At 33.3% G+C, this 20242-nt stretch overlaps 2 protein-coding genes across 2 annotated transcripts in view; one reads left to right on the top strand and one right to left on the bottom strand.

Annotated features, from left to right (window-relative positions):
• Positions 1 to 5401: 5401 nt before the first annotated feature.
• LOC129229700 (nucleolar protein 58-like) lies at positions 5402 to 7005 on the top strand. The gene has a single exon (XM_054864064.1). It carries the CDS (start codon positions 5457 to 5459, stop codon positions 6864 to 6866), a length of 1410 nt encoding a protein of 469 aa, XP_054720039.1. The 5' UTR covers positions 5402 to 5456; the 3' UTR covers positions 6867 to 7005.
• Positions 7006 to 20044: 13039 nt separating this feature from the next.
• The window catches only part of LOC129230713 (DNA topoisomerase 3-alpha-like), a 94417-nt gene continuing 94219 nt past the window's right edge, over positions 20045 to 20242 (bottom strand). The window contains exon 29 of the mRNA XM_054865133.1: positions 20045 to 20163. Within this exon, the coding sequence (XP_054721108.1) occupies positions 20129 to 20163 (35 nt within the window). The 3' untranslated portion in view covers positions 20045 to 20128. The remainder of the gene's footprint in view (positions 20164 to 20242) is intronic.

Genomic DNA, 20242 nt, shown 5'->3' with positions numbered 1-20242 from the left:
TTACAGAGGAGAACAGTTATAATTAGAATACTGTTAAGTCATGAGAAACTTGTTTACTTGCTTATATAACTTATAAATAAAATGATCATCCAAAAAATCAGGATTTAAAGTCCCACATAACTATTCAAAACCTTAAAATAATAATAAACTTGTAAAAATATTTAAATAAATGAGTTCAAAATTTAGGTAGAAATATTGAAGCATACAAAAACAAACAACAACCACTCGTTTAACTTTTTTTTGAGAGGGGGCGGGGGAAGGGAGGGCAATTCAGTGGGCGGTTAGGGACCCTGATGATTTTTTGCAGGGAGGCTGAACATTTCTGTTGGAGCCCGAAGGCGATTCCTAAATTAAAGCCCTAGGGGTCCTTAACCTAAAATTAATGTTTACCCCGGGGCCCTACCTGGCTTTAATTAGGCCCAATGTGCTATTTGTATAAAACTAGAAAGAGTGATCAAAAGTATCCCGGGCAGGACCTGATTAAGATATAGGAAGGTTCTAAGCAAAGATATTTTGGGCCACTATGCAGTCAAATCTTACTTTTAGTCATTAGCTAAGACAACTTTAGCCATTGGGGGGCCCCTAAAAGGCAAGGGCCCTATACCACAGCCTAGTTGGTCAGTATTCAGGCCCTGATCCTGGAAAAACGTATAAGGAAACAGATTGAAATAGTTACAAGGAAATCAAAGAATTGTAAAATAATTTTTTGCTACAGATTTTTTTTTTTTTCGCTTCATTTGGGGGCCCTTCCTAGCTTGGGGGCCCTCGGCGATCGCCGACTAGCCGACCTGGCCAGTCCGGGCCTGTGTATGCGTGCGTGTGTAGGATATGGATGCAACCTGGAGACGGCTTTCGCTATAGGAGCAGCATCGTGAGGAGCCGGCCGACGGTGAAGCTGCAGAGGGTGCTGACGGGAAAATAAAATGATAGCACATCAAAACAGTCAAATGAAAGCAATAAGCAATCGTGATTGCTCAAAAAAAAAGTGTGATATCATTTGTAAACAGCCTCGAAGCGGAAATTGCTTTTTTTTTTAAAATCAATGTGATTTTTTTTTTTTTTTTTTTTGAACACAAGAGTCAATCTTCATAGATGAATATAAAACACATTATTTCGTTCGGTATTTGTTTCTTTTGCGATGTTTTATAAGGCACAAGATTCTTTTGAAAGTAGTGATTTGAACGGGGGATACGTTGCCGACATGATTTTGAAGCAATAAAAAGAATCCCAGTGTCATAGATTAAGGCATTAAGGTAAAACCTGAAGATTTTGTCATTGATTGAATGTGAGACTAAGTTTAATGAAAAGGATTTTTTTTTTCTAATGTGAAATTATATTGGAATAATTAAAAAGAACTAGTGAAAAAATAATTACGAATAAAAAATAAAGGAAAAAATTATTACGAGAAGAACTTCAAAAAATATAAACAAGTTGTCAATGAATATATACAAAATAACGACATTTTATCAATAATTAACTTTTAGCTGATAAAATATACTGATTTGCCAACCGTGGGGTATTTTGTATTGTATTTTTTATACTATTGAATGTTTCAATGCGAGTTAATGTGTTTTTTTTTCTGGAGTCAAACAGTCCAATAATTGTTCTGTGTAAAATTAATTTATAAATATTACTGTTAATACATATTTGTGTTTGTACTCCATACTAAACCAATCAAAAAACACTGCGGACAGTGCCTTTGGCGCTCTTTAGGGTTGAATTTACTACTTTTAACTCATGTTGAACTATAGTCAACATGATACAGACAACATATGTCAAGATTTTCTTAATGTTTTCTTATGACGTTTGTAATTTATGTTTTATAATTTGTAAGTTTTCTAACTTTACTTTATTTTATTTTGCTTACTGTTATGTATGTGTATTTTGTTTTGTTAATAAATCTTATCTTATCTTATCTATAAAAAAAAAAAAAAAGAATAGTTCTTCAAAACAGAAATTCTTGTTTGTGAAAATTTTAATTTATCAGAAAGTAATTCATTTGATATTTATATTTATTCATCTATTAGCTGCGTTGCCCGGCTTTGCACGGTCTGCCACGAAAATAAAAGTTATGTCAAGTGACGCATATTCAACAATCAGGCTTCAACTAGAGGAAGAAAAAAATACTGTATGAAACTGTTGAAAACTGAAAAAAATTTGGGGGAGCCATTTCCAAAAAGAGGGACGTGTAGGGGGTGGCCATATTTGGATTCAGAGGGTTATTTTTTTTTTTTTAAAGAATGCAATAATTATATCAGAAGCATTTTTTGCCGCACAGTGTTTTTAGAAGATTAAATGAGCTGGGGGAGGGGGAGAGAGTAAAGAGTTAGAATAGCTTGTGACCAAAAGTAGATACAGACGAAGCCAAGGAGCATTGTATGCATCAGGTGGGAAGATGGTCACTTCTCTGCAACCGGTGGTTATTATTGACCTCCGCTTTTCTTACATCCTTTTGGGTAGAATATCGTTTGAAAGAATCTCTCTTTTTGAAAAGCAGTTTCTCTCTGAAAATTGTAAGCCATGTCGGAAGGAGAAAATAAATAATGTAACATTTTAATTAACTCATTTTTTATTTTATTTTTTATTTTTATTTATTTATTTATTTTACTTTTTTTTGAGCAATTATGATTGCTTAGTGTTTTTATTTGACTGTCCTTGACGTTACGCTGATTTTATTTTCCCCCGCCTCCCTCTGCAGCACTCCCGTCTACCGCCCTCTGCAGGCGCGGCTCATCCAGTCCTGAGCAATGTCCCCTGAAATCTGCTTCTCCTGGTCGGTGGCGTCCATGTCCTGCACACACGCCTACGTGCATACACAAGTCTATGCACACACAAGCCTACACATGCACGTGCGCCTACACACACACACACAGACACACACGCCTACGTGCATGCACAGGTCTACGCACACACAAGCCTACACATGCACAAGCGCCTACACACATAACCGCCCAGGAGAAGTGTCAGGTTTGGGGGACAGGAGCAGTTTGTAGAAACAACAACTCCAATGAGTAGGGTCCTGTCGCAACTTGTGATTGCGAAAAACCTAATTTGAATAAAAAATATTAGAATTCAAATTAATTTTTTTTAATGTTTTTAAAACAGCGTTTTCTAAAAAAAGAAAAAACTGCAGAAACTAAAAGGAGATTGAGGGCGCCAGTTGGGAGGACGTTCTGGGACTTGTCCAGGTGGGTCAGTCCATCCCTGAGGGGCCAGCTATTTGCAGCGTTGAGTTACGTCAAATTATGCCAAGTGCTAATGGCGACCCAGGCAAGTCAAAACTGTGCGACCGTTTAGCAGAACCGAATCAACGATTTTTCTGAAAACTTCTGCACTGAGCAAAAACTTAAAACTGCCACTCTATCGATCTTCCTACAAGTTTTTACATCGTGTTTCAATGGTATGGAGGTGAATTTTCCTCCTCCAAAAAGTTACCTCCCGGTGCAAGAATTTCGGCTTGCCCCCCCCCCCCCCTCTTTCAATTGCACACACGGGGCACTTTCTCAAAATGCGGATCTGCCGACGACACTGTACAATGGCCCCACAAACTCCTACTGCTAGTGCCGCTCAAAACTCAATGTCCTAAACGAATGTTTTTTTTTTTTTTTTTTTTTTTTTTGAGCAATCATGAATTGCTTATTAGCCTAACTTGGCCAAAGTTGATGTTACTCTGATTTTTCATGGGCATGGTTACAAATCGTTTGCGTTTATTCAAGGTTTAACTTCAGCAAATTTTACTTTAAATATAAGGGGGCGAAGGGTTGTAAAATTACGTTTTTTCAGGAAAAACATCAACATAGATGATCCCAAAAAGCAAAATTTCATCTGAATACAAAAATTCCATAAAATTGATTCCCATCATTTAAGATTTATAAGAAATAAAAAAACATAACGCTATTCGCTATATATAATATTTATGGTAAGTGTACTGGTGTATATCGGTCAGATAAATTTTAACTTTATTGCCGCTTCCTAATCACAATTTCGTTTTTTATGGATATGCCTCGTATTACCTATTCTAGGAAACCACCGGTCATAATATGACGGGTGCAAAATTTTGGGCCACTTCCATTCCATTCAATTTGTAGAGAAAAAAAACTAAACGAGTAGGGGGCCTATTGTAATTCGTGATTGCGAAAAAGATTATTTGAATTCAAGATGTCAAAATTCAAATGTGAATTCTGGAGGGGGGGGGGGTTCCGGGGGGAGGGGGGCTTTTTGGGTATCATGGCTACCCTTTTAGCTCAAAAATAAATAAATCAATCAAACTACACAGAAACGCTTGATAATATGCGCGGTAACGTGTCAGCTAATAAAAATGAGACTATCACTAATCACCAATGCCCTTATCACGTACTGAGATTTAGCCATTTATGCTTCTCGCTTTTCGTATAGGTATAAAATTCAAATAGTTTCCAATGAAACGGTGAGACATATCTGCTTCCCAAAAAGAACTAGTTTCAAAAATTAATTTTATTCCCAAAGAATATAACTCATTCCATAAAAGAGTAATTTAAAAACATGCTAGGGGGGATTTATGCTGCTTCACATTATTAATTGGGTTTTAACCAACATTTTAAACCCCAAAAAAAAAAAAAAATCGAAAAAAAAAACCAGATTGAATACTTTGAATCCCGCATAAGAATTGTGGGAGCGAAATTAAAAATTTGTGTAGAAGTTACGATATGACTGTGGTCCATCCTCACGAACAAAAAATAGCCATGAACATATTGAAGCTGAAATTGTTACTACGGGCATTTTGGAATTACCAACAAACATTAATGATGACTTTTTGTCAAAAACATTTAGTGAAAATGTCTCTCTTTCATTGATTTTTTTCAAAATACAAGGGGTTGAGCAATGGTCAGCCAAGTCTACTTATAGTAATTTTTTGGAAAATAAATATTGTCATTAAATACGTTAGGTATTAATTGAGTAAAAGAGAATTAAAATGCTCCTTATAACTTTTCATACAGAAAAAAAAGGAATACTACTGGAATACATTGATCATTGAATCAAAGTACAAAGCCAGTGCTCTTAACAGTGCCCTCAGCGGCGATTAATACCCGCATGACGTCATGCGAAAAAAAAAATCATTTACCGCAAAACATAGTGTTGCAATATCACGTGACAGTTGGAAGAGGCTTGGGATGTTTGTGTCCAGTAAGCAATCGTGAAATTCACTTCTTTATATTTTAAACTCTTCGATTTTCATTCCATATTTTATTATGTTGAAATATAAGTGTATTTTCATAACGTCAGTTTGAATTCGTGCTTCGGAAAATAATCTTAACCGAAATTACCATTATCTCCGTAGTTTTTTAACTCTGCAATTATTGACTTGAACCAAATCTGTAAACAAAGACAACTCAACTTCATATTTCCCGGTTTCCATGTTTTTTTACGTTTGTAAACCACGCCGTTTTTGAGGATACGTGCTACAATAATAAGTAATTATGTTGGTTCTATTTGAAACGTCAGGCGGCTATGCCGTTTTTAAACTTTTGAAAGAAAAGAAGCTAAAAAAGTCCGAAAATCTGTACAAAGAGTTCGAATCAGCAGAGAAATGTCAGAAGCTTTTAATGCTGAAACATTTTGAAAAGTTTCAGAGTATGGAAGATGCCTTGGAATCGGCGTCAGCAACGTTCAAAGGAAAAATGAGTAAGAAGTTAAAGAAAGTTCTCAAAAAACTATTTGTTGATGAACCACAAGAAGAATTAGCAGTAGCTGATGCCAAATTAGGTACCGCGATCAATTCTAAATTGAATATTAACTGTGTATCCAATTCTAACATTCAAGAATTGATGCGATGCATTCGTTTACATCTTGATAGTTTGATCGAGGGATTACCCCAAAAAGAACTCACTGCCATGTCTCTTGGCGTAGCTCATGGACTGTCGCGTTACAAGTTTAAGTTCAGTCCCGATAAAATTGACAAAATGGTGATTGAGGCTGTTTCTGCACTGGACGATTTGGATAAAGAACTCAACAACTACGTCATGCGCTGCAAGGAGTGGTATGGATGGCATTTTCCTGAACTGTCAAAAATTATATCGGACAATCAGTTATACATCAAGACTGTGCTCGCTCTGGGCTTCCGAGAGAATGCCTCACAGGTGGACCTTTCAGATCTTCTCAGCGAAGAAGACGAGCAGAAAGTGAAAGAAATGGCCGAAATATCCATGGGAACTGAGATTTTAGAGGAAGATTTAATCAACATTAAAAGTTTGTGTGAAGAAGTTCTCCAGATGCAAGAGTGCAGAGCGAAATTGTACGATTATTTGAAGAACCGAATGGCGGCTATTGCTCCAAATGTCACATACCTTGTCGGTGAAATGGTCGGAGCGAGGTTGATATCCCATGCTGGGTCTCTCATGAATTTGGCTAAACATCCTGCTTCAACAGTCCAGATTCTCGGAGCCGAGAAAGCACTGTTCCGAGCATTGAAGGCGAGACATGATACGCCAAAGTATGGTCTTATATACCATGCGCAACTCATCGGCCAGAGCAACACAGCATTGAAAGGAAAGATGTCCCGCATGCTTGCGGCTAAGACCGCTTTGGCTTCGAGAGTGGACGCATTCGGTGAAGAAGAAATTGACATTGGTATGGATCATCGGGCTTCTCTTGAACGTGCATTGAAACGTCTGGAGGAGGGAAAGACGACCAGGATCAGTGGAACTGGCAAGGCAAAAGCTAGGCATGAGAAATATGAAAATAAAAGCAAGGTGTTCCAGTATAATGCATCCGATGATTCTTTCCTAACACCTCAGTCAGAAAAGAAGTCAAAGAAAAGGAAATTTGATGACAGCACCGAAGATGTTGAATCAGGGAAAAAAATCAAAATTGAGGTTAAAGAAGAATAAATGCCATATTATTCAATTTCATATCCCTTGTTCATTGTTGCTGGATCATTAAGTTTTAATAAAATTTGTAATAAGACATCTTTGTTATTTCTGAAGTATGAGGTAATAAGTATAATTATTTGATCTACTTTTGGAGAAAAAAAAATTCTTTCTTGGTGAAATTATAATATGTTAAGATTCTGTGATTAAGAGAAAATTTCAATTTTTCAGGTTCCTTAATAGTAGATTTGCATTATATATATATATATATACAACTGCATTTAATCTTAGATGTTTTGATATTTTGAATTTTTTTGTATTTCGTATTTGACATGTGTGAGATTCATTGAGGTTCTGGAATATACGACGGGTAAAAACTCGGATATTTGACTTGTGCTTCAAGGGTTTTTTGAGGTTCTGGAATGTGCAAAAAGTAAGAACTGGCATTGAAATAGATTACTTACATGTCTTAGGATTTGAATAACTGGCAAAAATAACAATCTAAATTTACCCCCAAAGCAGAATACTACTAAATTTGCGACGTATGTCGCAGAACAGATGCCACAGCTGCAGAACAATTCTGTTCAAATGTGAGAGGAAAACTGACAAATTTCCTGCAGAAAATGTAGAGAAACCGCGGAGCCGAAAATCCGCAGAAACCGCGGTGTCGAAAATCTGCAGAAACTGCAGCGCAGAAAATCTAGAAATTGAAGATTTTCTACAAATATCTTCCAACTCAAGCTTGAATTTTGCAGAAATCCTGCAGATTTCTTAAAATTAGAAGAAAATCTAAAACTCTCGCAAATTACAATAATTTGGCAGTCGATAAGTACTTTGTAGGAATTTCACAATCGATCTTCATCCACTGCAATTTCTGCCATACACGTATGTTTTGGAAACATGCCAACATTGAACACGTCCATCCCTGGAAATTGCGTGTCTTGTTTGAGATTTCAATCCCGTTGCATCCAGAAAATATTTCAATTATTAAAAAGTTTTGAAGTCTTTTATTACATGCAACCCAAACTCGACTCATTTTATTTATTATTGCAGTAATTTCCTTATTTAGTAAAATTATTTTAATTGCTCCTTCATGGCATGTAAAATTAATTTAAAAAATGTGGTTTGACATCCCTGGGTTCGGATTTTTATAAAATTTTGTATCTTTGCTCTGTCTATGCATTTTAGAAAGCATATAAACTATTTTTGGGGAATCGCAAATCGGTTTAAGTTTAACATCTAGTTAAAGTTTTCTTGATTTTGTAGTTTTTATCATCAACAAATTCAGTGCTCTTTCATTTGTCATTTGGTTGAAAGCAGTAATGTTTCCAGAAATATCTCATTTCCACAGAAATAAATAGCCACAGTCCAGTTAAAAAAAAAAAAAAAAAACTCCGATATGAAACGATTTTGCTTTTTGGCAACCAATTTGCAGTAAATGTCACGTTTTTTCGAGCACAATGCTTGAAGTACTTGCAGAACAATTTTGGTCAAATAATTTTACGTTGCAGAACATCGTAAAGTATTCTGCTTTGGGGAAGTTTACATATTTTTTTTGAATTTAGGTGTCCTGTTTACATAGTGTTTTTTAATGTTCCCCCTAGATCTGAAACTGGGAGGGTTACTTCCTGATAAAAAAGACTCATAGGAATTTTGTTAAGAATTAGATATTTAATGAATATTTGATTAAAATATATTCATTTGATTCAAAAGTAAGAAATAAGTATAGTAAATGGCTACTGGTTTATATTTATTTGCAGTACTGCATAAATGGATAGTTAATTTCTGTCCCAACATATGGTTTGATAACTAATAATCGTAATAATGTCATAAATAAAGAATCTTGAATTTATCTTACTTACAAACCCAAGATGTTTAAAAATATCATAAAATTGTGATTTATTCAAGTAATTTTCTATTGTCTTATTCTCTCAGGCAAGCGGTAACTGATTAATAATTTTATAATCATTGAAATTGAAGAAAAAATTTCAAACATTACCAAATATTTTGCCTTTTAGTGCAAAGAATTCTTAAACTTTGCTTATAATAATTAATTTTATGAAGGTTGTCTTTAAACAATATTTATTTTTTTATATGGAAAAATACATTTTATTAAAAAATTTTCAGTTTTTTTAGCTGTCTATATAATAGTAGACAAAGGGTTCCCACGGGCCCTCTAAAGGCCATATTTTGTAGTCAAAAGCCCTAAAAATTAATCAAAGGCCTTATTTATTAAGGATTTGTGTCATCCTGTGTCAAATCCAGGGCCGGATTAAGGGCAGGGCGACTGCCCCTGGGCCTCCACAATAAAATTTTTACAAAATATCCTAACTTTCACGAGTCGAAAATATTGGATATATACATATATGTATCGAAATATTCGGATGTATATCTAAGTATCGGATATTTTCGAAAATATGATAATCTTTTTGAACCCTGATTAAGGGCCTCCCCTCCTTCGTTGCCCTGGGGCCTCCACACTTCCAAATCTGGCGCTGGTCAAATCAACGAAAAAATTCTCAACTTGACTTCTCAGATTTTCATGAAACTTTTAGAAACCTTACTCGTTGATGTCTTAAATTTATGTACAGTCGAACCTCCATATATCGAACTTCCACACATCGAAATTTTCTGTATATCGAAATCCCAGCAAATTTCTACATTCATTATATAGAAAAATTGTTTCTATATATCGAATAAATCTCTATATATCGAAAAAAATTTCGAGACATTCATAGATTTTGTTTTTCATTTTAGACTGTTTTGTCTCATGAAAAATGAAGGTTAGAGGAGAAAATTACGTTCACTAAAGGTTGCTACGGAACTCATAAGAAATCTGGGGTTGAAGGGTGTGTAGTTAAGTCATTGTTCTGTTATGAAGTTCTTAAATTCCCTAAAGTTTATTTCAAATCTCAGCTGTAACCAGTAACACTGTAAAATCATTTTCAAATTATCCCTTTTGTTTGTTGATTATCATTTCTAGTCTTCTTAGCTTCAGTAAAAATCATTCAAGTTAAGTAGATTGATTTTTTACTTTTCTCTCGATCACATTGTCAAAACGAAAATCCCCTAATGTTGCGATCAAGTTGAATTGCCGAAGAATATGAAGATGTATGGTTGGCGTAAAAATGTAATTTCTGTTAATTTTTTAATCATCAACTTTCATTTAATCCCATACTCGTATAAATTATAAATTGGGTTTCATGCACGAAAATTAGCTTTTATTTTAATGTTTTAGGATACTTAGGATGATAAAATAAGATCGTTTCCATATATCGAAATTTCTATAAATCGAAATTTTTTCCGGCAATTTGCTACTTTGATATATGGAGGTCCGACTGTATATTCTTTAAAAATCTATCATTCATAAGTGATGTTTAATTGAACTTTGGAATTCATTAAACAACACTGTTTTTTACTTGCCCACAGTGTTTTATTCAAGTTCTATGGGAGAAACAAAGTAGTATAACAACTCATATAAAGGTACTTACATGCATTTTAACTTTATACAGTAAACTCCCGATTATCTGCGGAATAGGGTGGGAAGGTAACTGCGGATAACTAAATTCATTCAGGGGGGCACCCAGGATTGTTTCTTGGAAGAGGCTAGAAGCTCCGATGTGTGAAGTCAAAGACAAAATCAAGGAAGTTTCAAAAAGCCCTCCCTCGAAAAACAGTTACAAGTAAATAAAAATTAGAAGTCCTTAAAAAAACGTAATTTTAGGGAGTTCTTAGTGACTTCAGAGAATAGAGGGAGGTGGGCATTTCGTGAGAACTGTCCTGAAATATTTCTTCTGCCTTAAAAATCAAATTTTAGGGGTGTTAAGGGAAGATGAGAAGGCTTTCCCCCTGCAGAACATTACTAAATTGAAATGTCTAAACTCCGAAATCAATTTAAAAATTGAAAACTTATGCAATTGTGGTGACATGAAAGTGCTGCATTTTCATGCTCAAAAATACTTTCTCTACATTACTTTCATTGAAATTGATGAATAAAAAAATAATTTGAATGAACAAATTTGGAGAAACAAGCCAAATATCGCAAGATGCACTTTTTTTCTTCTTTTTTTTTGAGTTGGGGCTATAAGTCTTGGAAATTCCTAAATATAGAGGGGAATAAGAAGTAAGCTTGCTCATGTTCGAAATGCAGTGCCATCTATTAATTCCTGAATCTGTTTCGCATGCCAAATACCATACCAAATTAAATAGATTCAATTTGGTAAGAAATTGCATAGTCAAGTATTCATACATTTAGGTGATAAGGAATCAATCTGGAATCATGGTGAGGAACTTATCTAGCCTCTACTGACCAGGTTAATCAGAATGCAGTAAAATACTGATTGCATGGAAAATGATGAATCAATTGAATGCAAATTCACAGATAACTATCAGTTTTCTTTATTTCAGTTATTACAGATACCAAGGCGAACTCCACTAAAAGTTTTTCTGAAAAACATTTAAGAAAGTTTCCCACAAAGAAAAGCAGCCAGATTAGTAAGAAGTTTTTTGTTTTCTTGATACTGCAGAGTTTACTAAATCTACTTGACACATTTGCTGCAATAGCTCAAACTGTATACAGTGAAACCTGTGTAAGTTGACCACTTGCGGTGCAGTACTTTGGTGGTCAACTTATAAAGGGGGTAATGATTTTTTTTTTTGTCATTTCTTGCACCATGTATTCATTTTTTGGCTAATTGACACTTATTCTTCCTGTTCAACTCACTTTCATTGTTTAGCGTTGCTTTGAAACAATAATTTAAAATGTTATTCAAATATTTTTTGGGATTATTTTCCCAGAATGACATATAATGTGTCATGCAAATTTAAAAGTTCAGTAAATTGATCAAAAAAAAAGTCTTATTGTTTATGAAAAGTTACTCATTTGATATTAATAGTTCCTAAAAATTCATAGCTAATCAAAAATTACAAATATTTCGCTTTATTTTTTTTTCTCATACGCCCAATCCAAAAAAAAGTGGACATGAGGATGAAAATTCAAATTTCATTCAATATGGTTGAAATTTTGCATACACACTGTTAAAAGTATACTATTTCATATTTTATTGAAAAAAAATTTCATTTATGTCATTAACATTCTTATTTTAATTACTAAAGTGGAACTATATCAGTGCGAACTAGACTGCACCGAAACTGCTTATGTTGCATGGTCTATTACAGCGGAACAAATAATTCTAGAAATCTATAAAGTTCCACACATAATCTGACATTCATTAGCAACAGTTTTTTCCTGAAGAGAAATGTCTACTAATCTTCACTACAAAAGGTAAGCATATTTAATTATTCATAATTATTGTGTCACACCCGCAACAAAAAAATGCATTTATATTTCCACAGAAAAATTTATTTGCCTAAAAGTTTTGAAACTTTGTATTCTAAAATAGCTTACTAAAGTACTTTGAGTAACAAACAGAAAAAAAATTAATTAATGTTTTAATTGGAGTTATTAAGCGTTGCGGGTGTGACATGTTCCTGTTGCGGGTGTGACATTTAGTTAAAGTCACACCCGCAACATCTTTTTAAATTAAACACAAATGTAATTCTGGAATGTATGTAGATGACAGCACTAATGTTTTAACCTTTGACCTAACCTTTGGCCTTTGACTTATTTGTCTAGACCCCAGTTAATTTAAAATTAGTATCTTTAGAGTGTGTGCAGTTGATTTATTTAGTTTGGTGTTCTATATTATTGGTTCTTCTAAGAAACATTTTTGTACTTCTTGATTTATGATTAAGGCAACTATTCAATAAGATAAGATTTATTTTATTTTATTTTATTTTTTTTAAACTTTAAAAAACCAAAACAATATTTTATCTTTTTTAATATGTATAAAAATGTATAATTTTGCTTTCAGCATTTGACTTTTTCTCCCTTTACTTTTTAAAACAAATAATGTAACATTAGGGATAGATTATTTTTTACTTCAAATTCAAAATAAATATAAAGAAATAAAAATAGTAATGAAACTTTTATTAAAATATTTATTAAAAAAAAATTGTATGAAATTCTGTCAGTTAAAGTTTTAAATGAATCAAAACTTAATGTTTTTAATTTCATTTGGGGTTAAAAAATTCAAAGAATTTCAAAAAAAAAAAAAAAAAAACATGTTCAACAATATATTTTGGGACTTGTAGTGCTATATTTATTCATTTTAAACATTTTTTTTTTTTGCAGAAGAATGAACAGCATTGAAAGATTCCGAAATCATTGTAAAAAGATGGAAAGTAAACTCGGCTGAATACTCGGAATATTTTCTAAAAGAAAGGGAAAGAAACAAAGCAAGAATAGAAATTACGAAGAAACTACTTTAAAAAATTACATCTGTGGCCATGAAAGAAAAGAAAATGTTGAGGCAAAACCAGAATGAGAGGCAGAGAAAGTGTAGAGAGAGAAAGAAATCTTCGACAAAAGGGGCCACACCATCTCCAGCTGTAGAAGCAGAGTAGATGGGAATTTTTTGAAGAGCTCAAACCTTTGGTAATGCATGTACAATCTTCTGTTGTCATACAACCATAAAGACTGTAACATTAAAACTGCTTGATCATACTTTGCAAGGTCTCATAGATAAGGAGGTGTGGATGGTGTTGGTGCGGTAACAAAAAAAAAAAAAAATGTTTCACTTGCCGTTCTACAGCGTAGAGCAACAGTCAATTCTGTATCGGATTTTTCCATTTGAGCAGAAAAGGCTCTTAAAAAAATCAGAGTACTTTATTCTGCGGAGAGCGACATCACAAAAGATGTTGCAAAAATGCTTCACGCACGCTGCCGCCATGTACAAAGATGTACCAAACTTACAATCGGTTCACCATGTTGTACCGATCGATACGGGTACAATTCAAGTGGCAGGCACTAACTACAGAAAGTGCACTGAAGATAGTTTCATTGCTGCCTCAGTCGGTAACGATGTCCCTTGGTAATATAAATGCTATTGGAGATTTTGTAGAATTAGTTTTGTTTTCTACCTCAAAAAAAAAGGGAAAAAAATGGTCAAATCAAGCAAATAGATGGAGAAGACATACAAGTAGAATACTTTGAAAAAAAACCTTCAGAAGATGTATACATTTGGCCCAATCAGTCAGACATATCATGGGAGAAACAGAACGTTGTAATAAGAAAACTAACTAACACCCCTTGAAATCATCAATTCTAGATTGGAAATGAGATTTATGTAAAAAAATTTCCTTAGTTATTTGCAATTTCTCTTATTTATTACTGTGCTAATCATAAAATGTCTGATTGTTAACTATTTGTGTATGTTGTTATTTTATTGGCCACACAAGTCACACCCGCAACGGGGTGTCACACCCGCAACGGCAACTTTGAATATTTTTTACAGTGAAACTAATTGAGTGAGTATCTAAATTTTTGTATAGAATAATTAGTTAAGTATTACTGTCTAACATAAAAAAAAACCAGTTCGATCAGTTGATATAATTCACAGAGTTTTGAGTGTTTTGATCGCAAGGTGAAAATGCATGTCCTTTTTATGTCACACCCGCAACGGGTAGAAATTAATTTTTTAAAAAATAAATAAAATATCAATCAACTTGCAAATTGGCATCAATGTACCTGCAAGTGATCTTTATTGAAAAATATAGAAATTGAAACCTATACTCTAAAATTTTTTTGCTGATGACTAATTTAGTTAGTGTAAATGTCACACCCGCAACTTTGGATTGGGCGCATATACATTTAAAATCCCATGATGATCTAATCTACTCAAACTCAAGAGGAGGTTTAGTTATGCTGCTGTTTCATTTAGTTGGTAAAATGCTGGTCTGGTACCAAAAATATTCTTGTAAAGCTATAAAAAAATAATTTGCTAAATAAAATTTTAAAAAATAAACCAAGTGGTCAACTTACAAAAGGTTTTTTACAATACTCGAAACCAAATTTGGTGTTCATTAGTGGTCAAGATAGGCAGGTGGTCAAGTTACAGAGGTTTTCCTTCATTATATAAGATAGGGCTAATTCTGTTCCTGACAAAAGTGGTCAACATAGACAGGTGGTCAACTTTACAGGTTTTACTGTACTACCAGTTAGCTCTCCATAATACAAAACTCGGGGGTCTCGGTCGACTTTTTCAAAATTTTAGGAACTCTTCGGAAAAATTTTGTTTAATTACAAACAGGTAGTCTGACCAATTACATAACTGACGAACCAAACTGAAAATACATTTTATCCCTTATTGCACTTTCAAAAAGAAGGAGTCGAAACAAGAAATAATTTTTTAAACTAATTTATATTAAGTAGCCAGAAAGCACTTGAATTTGTAGTTATCTTTTCAAAATTTGTTCTTTTCACTTTCAAAGAGGTGCAATTTCAAGTTTTTGCAATTGATCAGCTCCTACAGATATTAAGTTCAGTTCAAAACTCATTTCCGTAATGTCTCGCCTACAACGGCTTTCTAGTTTTTTTGTTCCGTTTAATTGACATAGAGCTAAACTTTCATTTTTATAAACTCATTAATGTTTTTGTTTTTTCAACAAATCTGCAAATGTAGATTTTTTTCACCCTAGTTAATTCCTTTTCAATTTTATTTTTTGTCATTTTTCTTTTCAACTATTAACACAGTAGTGTGAAACCTATGGATTGCAAAGTTGACACGAGACACGAGCGGTCTGTTACATTCAATGTTACGGCTCTGTTTAAAGCAACAACAATTTTTAGATTGTACAGTGAAACTTCTATGAACAATCACCTCTATATAGCGACCACCTCCATTAACGACCACTTTTCTGAGGCACCGAATTTCCCCCGTATATGACTAATGTAAAAATACCTCTGGGAAACACCATTGAAACCTCTCACAATGACCAGCAAATCGTAAACCTCAAAATTAAAAAAATACTGGAATTTTTGTTAAAGAAAACTCAAAAAGAGAGAGACAATAGAAAATAAAGTTCATATGGACACAGAACAGTTTTCTCATATTAACAAAGGTGGAAAGAAATGAGAATAAGGGATAAAAATCTATTCTCCAGTGGGTCCAAAAAGTGTTCCTTTTTTGCTCTATCTGCAGTCACAAAAAGGAAGGCGTTTTTCTGACCCTAGGGAAGCTAAGGTGGCACATTCAAATCTCAAGGCAAGTCAAGTGTGTACCTTTCATTGAGGGAGGTTGATAAGAATAGAACTTTGTTAGAAGGTTATTTCTTGGTTGCTTACGGGAGAGGGGGGTTAGAAGGGAGCATTCAGAGTGGACAAAATCTATTTTTAGTGCCTTTGAAAGCTCAAGAGTTGGTTTCAGTGAATTTGCATTCTGCTTTTCATCACCATACCATACGTCGCAGTCAGAATTTCGAGAAAACGAGCTATCTCACGCTCGAGAAAAGTGCTAAAGTCTTGAACTTACACAAGAAAAGAAAATTAGAAAGGAAATTAGCAGTAAAAAAAAAAGCTGTCAGAACATTAAACTCTAACAAAAATAGATAATCTTATCTTGCACTAATAATAAGGACACATCATTAATTTATTTTTGCAGTGCAGAAATAAACTAGAAACTAAAGTTGTTTTGGGAAAAACAAAGAATCTAAGGCAAATATACAAATACAAATGTGACGACCAGCAACAGGCTCTGGGCCCAGCTAGGCTGGTCCTAGTCAATTAATTAATCCCCAATGAAGATCAAAGGCCCTCTTAAAGCCATCCACTCCCTTGCTCATTACCGCCTCTTCCGGTAAGTTATTCCAAGTGCCCACGACCCTGCTAAAGTAGTAGTTTTTCCTGATTTCCAAGTTAGCCTGAGATTTAAATAGCTTAAAACAATGACCCCTTGTCCTGCTTTCCCCGCAAAAATTTAATCCATTTACATCTTTCATTTTGATAAATTTAAATAACTGAATCATGTCCCCTTTGACTCTCCTTTGCTCCAGGCTATACATGTAAAGGCGAGTTTTAAAGCTATTAGTTTTTAAATAGAAAAATCATGTCAAAAGTATATTTTACATTTAAAATAAAAAAAAAGTTTCTTTATTTAAATAATGAAAATGTTCTTGGTTAATACACTGCAAGAAGAAGGTAAATAATAACTATGGTGCTATATTTGCATGTCCGAAAATGACCTCCAAGAGCGACCAACCTCCATTAACAACCACTTTTTTCAGGAACAGAGAGTGGTCGCTCCAGAGAAGTTTCACTGTATTTTTCTTCTCTTTCATAGTTTCAAATGTTATTTAGAAAATTAAAAATAAATAAATTATACATCGGTGAGGTTCATCTTTATAAGTGTAGGCCTAAGGTTAAAAGAAAAATTTGAACCTATTGAATTATTGTACTTTTTGTGTGATTTATGACAATCCTTCACTACTTTTAGCAATCTACAATACCGTGACAAAGAGATGATACAAATGAAACTTTGATTTTCATATTTTATTCAGTTATGTCACATTTTTATAAATTCTACTTACTGCTCATAATGCACATTTACTTTAATTTTTCTTTAAAAAAACTGAAAATTGTTTGTTAAATTTTTTTTACTTCTTCGATTTCCAAAAAGGTTTCCTGTGCATGAAGTTCTTCAGACTCACAACAATAGGGAAGTTGCAACCTATTAAATGTTCATATTTTGATTATTGGATATTGTTAATTGTCCCTCAAAACTAAAAAAATTCACCATTGCCGAGTTTTAAAACACCGTGATTGATTTTTAATGAAATTTTAAAAATTCACACGCAAAAGTGCGCTCTTCTGAAAAGTCACGAGCTTACGTCACAGGGCACTAATGGGCAGCCTTCCGCCGAAGATCCCTTGTTTTCGTACGGACATTTTGAGCATGCTGATATTTTTATTTTTTAGATATTCAATAATCCTTTTGAACACACTTGGGAGGCCGGATTCGTTAAAGCACAATCTAAATAATCTTCATCAAGTAACATCGATGATGATATTCGAATATTTCCAAGAGGATGAGAGATTTAATGTTCCAAAAAATGCGAGGAGATAAGCCTTTTACGTTTCGTCATGCCCTTCGGCTTCTCCTGTATCGGAAGAGCGCATGTCACTTCCTGTGCCATTTGATGTCACAAGCGCTTAAAAAAAAAACTTCTTATTGTATCACAAAAAAAATTTCACCTATGATGTTCATACATGTTACTCTATCATATAAAAATAAAATTGAAAAATCGAAAACTTCCCTATTATTTGATTTGAAACGGATATTGTACTAAACTTATCTAATATTTATTATCAAAGCCCACATACTTGCATTTCAACTCTGCCACCCCATTCCTCAAGAATATTTTTTTAAAAGTAGTATAAACATTTTTGAGTGTTAAATAAAGAGGAAGTTGCAATTATAAGCATACCAGCTAAAAAATATCAAGAAATAAGATGTGATGTTAATGCATTTTTTTAAAGCGGAAAAAGTATGCAAATGGCAATGAAAAAATTGTTCAGAAAATTTTTTTAAGAGCTGTTGGAACACAATGCAAAAAGTGATCAACTCACAGAGCACATCTCTACACCATATTTCTTTCTTTTTTTTTTCATAATATCTCTTTTGATAAATTTATTAATTAGATATCCTCTCTTAACACTAGCCTCCTAAAGAACAAAATTAGTAATTTCACAAAAAAAAAAATCTGCAAAAAAAAGAAGAAAATTGCAGATCTAAGAGAGAATGTCATGCCTGAAACACTTATAAATTAGTTATTGAAGATTAAAATAACTAAATGATAGCTGATCCCCTCAAAATCCTAATCTTCAAAATTCTAAATTCTTAATGTATTTTGATTTAAGCTGATTATGGCTTAACATTTTCAATTTTAATTCAATATTGCGATATGTAAGAAATTCTTATTGAAAGAGCAACATTGAAATTAATTTAATTCTAATTCTCAACCTGTGGTCTGCGAACAGTGATCTAGATTAATCTAGATCACTTTTATAGTTGGTAATTAAATTTATTAAAGAAAACTTTTAGATTCATCTCACTTCATCTAATATAACTGTTGTGAAAATATTATTTCTATTGCATGTGATCCGCTTCAGATTTGGGAGGGTAGCAAGTAGTCCTTAGAAGTGAAAAGGTCGAGAGCCACAAATTTAAATAACCACCAACATCATCATAACGGTGATCCAGGACTAATGCCTTTCGAATTTGTTTTCATTAGCTGATGCAAAGTCTCCCTTTAAAAAATTCATATTCTTATGGATTATTCGGAAAATAATTTCGGTTTTAGCCATCGGAGGACTTGATTATATTTTTTGATAGTCAAGTTCACACATAAGCCGCATAATCAAAACATTTTGACAGCTGTCTTTATGAAGCTGATACATATAGGCTTGCTTCTGTACAATGTTCAACTCAAGAGATCGTGGTGTGAAAACATGAACCGACTGAAAGCACTTCGTAAGCCAATATTCATGAAAAATGAAGGATTTAATTTCAAAGGAATAGTTTTTCCTACCCAAACTTCTGCCGGTTAACCCAACGATCAGTACTGTTGACTTAGTTCCGAAGTGTGACCTGTAGTAATTCTAAAGTGTACTATCATGAATGGGACAAACTAAATGATCCATTTATTATGGAATTGATTAATAAAAAAAGATGCGTTCCACCAAGATAATGTGAGAAGCTTTTGCAGCTTCACGGCATATACATACTTGTAGTTATCAGAAATAGTCAAAAGTTATTGGACCAAAATGAACCAAATGTTATTCAGTATTTCCTCACTGTTTGAAAAATCAAGTCATTTTTTATTTGAAAAAAAAAAAAAAAAATCCTGGCAATCTAACATTTGTGGGTTTAAATGAAGAACAGTTTAATAAATATTATCCTCTCAAATTTGGATCAAGGATGCCCTTTAATTCTTATGGTTCATAACTCCTTGAAGTATTATTTTCAGTTAGCCATACAGGTTACTTCATAGACTTTTCCTTTCGAAATTGGTAATTGGTCTTTCAGTTAAAATTATTATACAAGTCTGAGGATGTGTACCTCATGACAGAAGTAAAAAGAATTTTGTAAATTCAGAGCTTCATTTTTCGTGATAAAAATTAAGATTTGATAAACCAAACCTATACATAGTAAGCTCTGATTACTGGAACAACGTCAGTTTTGAATTTCTTGCAATACTTCACTATTAGCAATAATAACTAATCCCAAATACAGTTTTAAATTTATAGGATTTTATAGCAAGATAGGAAACACTTAAATAATACATAATACAAGAGTAATATAAAATAAAAATGTTTATCAATAAATTTTTACATATATACAAATAGAATTTTTTGTCAAATACGATTATCAAATCTTGGGCAATCATCATCTGTTTTGAGGACATTTCTTTCTATTATGCCCTGAAAAATAATAAATATAATTTTAAATGCAATGAACATATTTTTCAACTAAATTAAGATATCAGAATAAAAATACATT

This window comes from Uloborus diversus, chromosome 9, assembly GCF_026930045.1.
Source record: "Uloborus diversus isolate 005 chromosome 9, Udiv.v.3.1, whole genome shotgun sequence".
NCBI lineage: Eukaryota > Metazoa > Arthropoda > Arachnida > Araneae > Uloboridae > Uloborus > Uloborus diversus.
Note: the sequence above shows the minus strand (reverse complement) of the source record. Positions and strands in the feature narration are given on the sequence as shown.